The sequence below is a fragment of the Macaca nemestrina genome, chromosome 5 (assembly GCF_043159975.1).
Source record: "Macaca nemestrina isolate mMacNem1 chromosome 5, mMacNem.hap1, whole genome shotgun sequence".
Classification (NCBI taxonomy): domain Eukaryota; kingdom Metazoa; phylum Chordata; class Mammalia; order Primates; family Cercopithecidae; genus Macaca; species Macaca nemestrina.
In genome coordinates, this window is record NC_092129.1 from 99225169 (window position 1) to 99228851 (window position 3683).

At 42.2% G+C, this 3683-nt stretch overlaps 1 protein-coding gene across 1 annotated transcript in view; it reads left to right on the plus strand.

Moving 5' to 3' along the window:
- Positions 1 to 1744, plus strand: part of LOC105496166 (glycoprotein hormones, alpha polypeptide) — a 16446-nt gene extending 14702 nt beyond the window's left edge. Inside the window, exons 3-4 of the mRNA XM_011766311.3 lie at positions 779 to 963; positions 1414 to 1744. Coding sequence (XP_011764613.1) covers positions 779 to 963; positions 1414 to 1491 — 263 coding nt within the window. The 3' untranslated portion in view covers positions 1492 to 1744. The remainder of the gene's footprint in view (positions 1 to 778; positions 964 to 1413) is intronic.
- Positions 1745 to 3683: the final 1939 nt, after the last annotated feature.

Consider the following 3683-nt stretch of genomic DNA (forward strand, 5'->3'; position numbering starts at 1 on the left):
AATAATATTCACTATCCCATCATAAGGAAACATTTGTAGTTTGTTTCATTTGTTGCCTTGCCTTGCCTTGCCTTGCCTTGCTGTACTGTGCCGTGCCTTGCCTTGCCTTACCTTGCCTTTTCTTTTGAGACAGAGTCTCGCTCTGTCGCCCAGGCTGGAGTGCAATGGCGTGATCTCAGCTTACTGCAACCTCCGCCTCCCGGGTTCTAGCGATTCTCCTGCCTCAGCTTTCTGAGTAGCTGGTATTACAGGCGCCTGCCACCATGCCCAGCTAAATTTTTGTATTTTTAGTAGAGATGGGGTTTCACCATGTTGGCCAGGCTGGTCTTGAATTCCTGACCTCCGGTGATCCACCCACCTCAGCCTCCAAAGTTCTAGGATTATAGGCGTGAGCCACCGCGTTTTTTCTTATTTTTTTTTTTTTTTGAATCAGGGTCTCACTTTGTCACCCAGGCTGGAGTACAGTGACACGATCTTGGCTCACTGCAGCCTCGACCTCCCAGCTTCAAGAAATTATTCTGCCCCAGACCGTCAAGTAGCTGGGACTACAGGTGTGCACCATCACGTCTGGCTATTTTTTTTTTTTTTTGTATTTTTTGTAGAGACAGGGTTTCACCATGTTGCCCATGCTGCTCTCGAACTCCTGAGCTCAAGCAATTCCATTTCGGCCTCCCAAAGTGCTAGAATTACAGGCGTGAGCTACTGTGCTGGCCTCATAGATTCTTTCTGAATCTTTTTTGGATTATTTTACTCTGCCTTTTTTTTTTTTTCCTGATAGATTGCCCAGAATGCAAGCCAAGGGAAAACAAATTCTTCTCCAAGCCGGGTGCCCCAATATATCAGTGTATGGGCTGCTGCTTCTCTAGAGCATATCCCACTCCATTAAGGTCCAAGAAGACGATGTTGGTCGAAAAAAACGTCACCTCAGAGTCCACTTGCTGTGTAGCTAAATCATTGACCAGGGTAAGAACCTCAAGAGCCCCAGAAGCTTTCCAACAGCCCAATCAGAGAAATGTTCATAGAGCCCACCCATGGGATTTAAGGCCAAAGGTGTCTAATGACCCAGCCTCTGTCGAGCATTTGTACAGGTGGGGAACACATTTCTACCCATTAATTAAAAGAGTCAATTGTCTTGTGGGTATAGGCTGGATTTATTCAGAGTGAGGAGAATAGGGGTAGAGGTGACAAGGGGCAGGTTGGGAGAAAGTACAGCTTACTCATGCTAAACATATCTCCTAAAAAGGAGACTGTGCAAATGTAGTATGCATGTATTTATTTCAGCAGAATGCAGACAATTTTATTTAATATTCTTCAATTTTGCCTCCATGTATGTATGTATGTATGTATCTATCTATCTATCTATCTATCTATCTATCATCTAATCTATGATATGTTTTTTTCCTTCCCCTTTAGGTCATGGTAATGGGGAATGTCAGAGTGGAGAACCACACGCAGTGCCACTGCAGTACTTGTTATTATCACAAATTTTAAATGTTTTGCCAAGTGCTGTTTTGATGACTGCTGATTTTCTGGAATGGAAAATTAACTTGTTCAGTGTTTATGGCTTTGTGAGATAAAACTCTCGTTTTCCCTACCATACCACTTTGACATGCTTCAAGGATATTCTGCAGCTTTATTGCCTTCCTCCTTATCCTACAGTACAATCAGTAGTCTCGTTCTTTTCATTTGGAGTGAATACAGCATTTAGCTTGTTCCACTGCAAATAAAGTCTTTTAAATCATCATTCAATGACTGAATTATCATTTTTCTTCAAAGTAAAGCCAATAGCTTTTGACAGCATTAATGGAAGAGAGTGGGCCATTGGGCGAGTTGGGGCCACATGTGTTTGGTGACTTGACAGTTACCAAATGGTTTGGCGAGCCTTGCTGTTACCACACCTTCTAGTAGCATGTGAGTCCTTTCAGCCAGTGGGCTACTTACAAGACATTTGTTAGGGCAAGAGAAGAAAATATGAGAACTTCTATTTATATTCATTTTATATAATTTTATATATTATATTCATTTTTATATAACTTTAAATTTCCATTTTGATGGATTTTATAAAAGCACAGATACATTAGTATAGTAATACATGTATACAATTTATAAATAAATAATTATCCATATATCAGGAACGTTTGATCAGAAACTTTTTACTGTTAGAAGGGTACAATAAAAAACAAACGAACAAAAGAAAAATGGAGAACCCTCCTCCAGGGTTTGGGAAAGACAAAATCAATCCCAGACTGAAGTTTCTATTTACTTGCTTTGTGCCTGACTAAAAAACGCTCATCTTGTTTGTCCCTGGCAGCAAGGCTATAACTGAATAGTGGCCAAGGAAAGGGCATCATTGCACCCAATTAAAACTGGGCATTGCTCTGAAATTCCGGAGGCATCAGATTTTGTTTTTCACATTCAGATCTGGCTAAGAATGAACAAATGATGATCAAAACATTCATTTAGCACTCACTGTGGTCTAGGTGGGATGCCTGGCATATTCACTTTGTTTTTTAAAATGTTTAAGATGGCCGGGCATGGTGGCTCACACCTGTAATCCCAGCACTTTGGGAGGCCGAGGCGGGCAGATGACTTGGGGTTGAGTTTGAGACCAGCCTGGCCAACATGGTGAAACCCTGTCTCTACTAATACAAAAATTGCCAGGCATGGTGGTGGGCGCCTGTAATCCCAGCTACTCAGGAGGCTGAGGCAGGAGAATCGCTTGACCCTGGGAGGCGGAGATTGCAGTGAGCTGACATTGTGCCACTGCACTCCAGCCCGGGCGATAGAGAGTGAGACTCAGTCTCAAACAAACAAGCAAACAAAAATGCTTAAGAGTAGTGCCATGCTTCAGCGCCACATCCGTTGAGCATTTATACTGAGAGGTGGTCCTTACCTTGAGGACAATGGTATTATAAATATTAAAGTATATTAGCCATGGTGGAGATCACAGTTAATCAAAAAAGTTCTACTTCTAATGGAGCCTGTAATTTAAAAAAGATGATCACACTGGTAACTGGTAAGGTTTTGAGAAAGAAATTTTGATCATCACCCATTTGTCAAAATTTTATTTCTGAGTGGCAAGCCAGTTCCTTGTTCCTTAGTAGGCTGGTAAACATATCAGGTGTTAGGGTAAATAAGTTAAAATAGGAAGTACATGTCCTTTTTTTTTTTTTTTTTTTTTTTTTTTTTTTTTTAAACAGAGGCTCTGTTGCACAGGCTGGCAGTGGTACGATCTTGGCTTACTGCAACCTCTGCCTCCCAGGTTCAAGTGATTCTCCTGTCTCAGCCTCTCGAGTACCTGGGACTACAGGCACATGCCACTATGCCCGGCTAATTTTTGTATTTTCAGTAGAGATGGGGTTTCACCATGTTGGCCAGGCTGGTCTCGAACTCCTGACCTCAAGTGATCTGCCTGCCTCGGCCTCACAAAGTGCTGGGATTACAGGTGTGAGCCACAGTGCCTGTTTTTTTGTTTTTGTTTTTGTTTTCAGTACAGACAGGCGTTTTGTCCTGTTGGCCAGGCTGGTCTCTAACTCCTGGCTTCAAGCGATCCCTCACCTCAGCCTCCCAAAGTGTTGGGATGATAGGCATGAGCCTCTGTCCCTGTTTGTACATGTACTTTTCAAGAAACGTGAAAGGACACATGAAGACATTAGTCCATTTCTTCATTTATTTATTATACT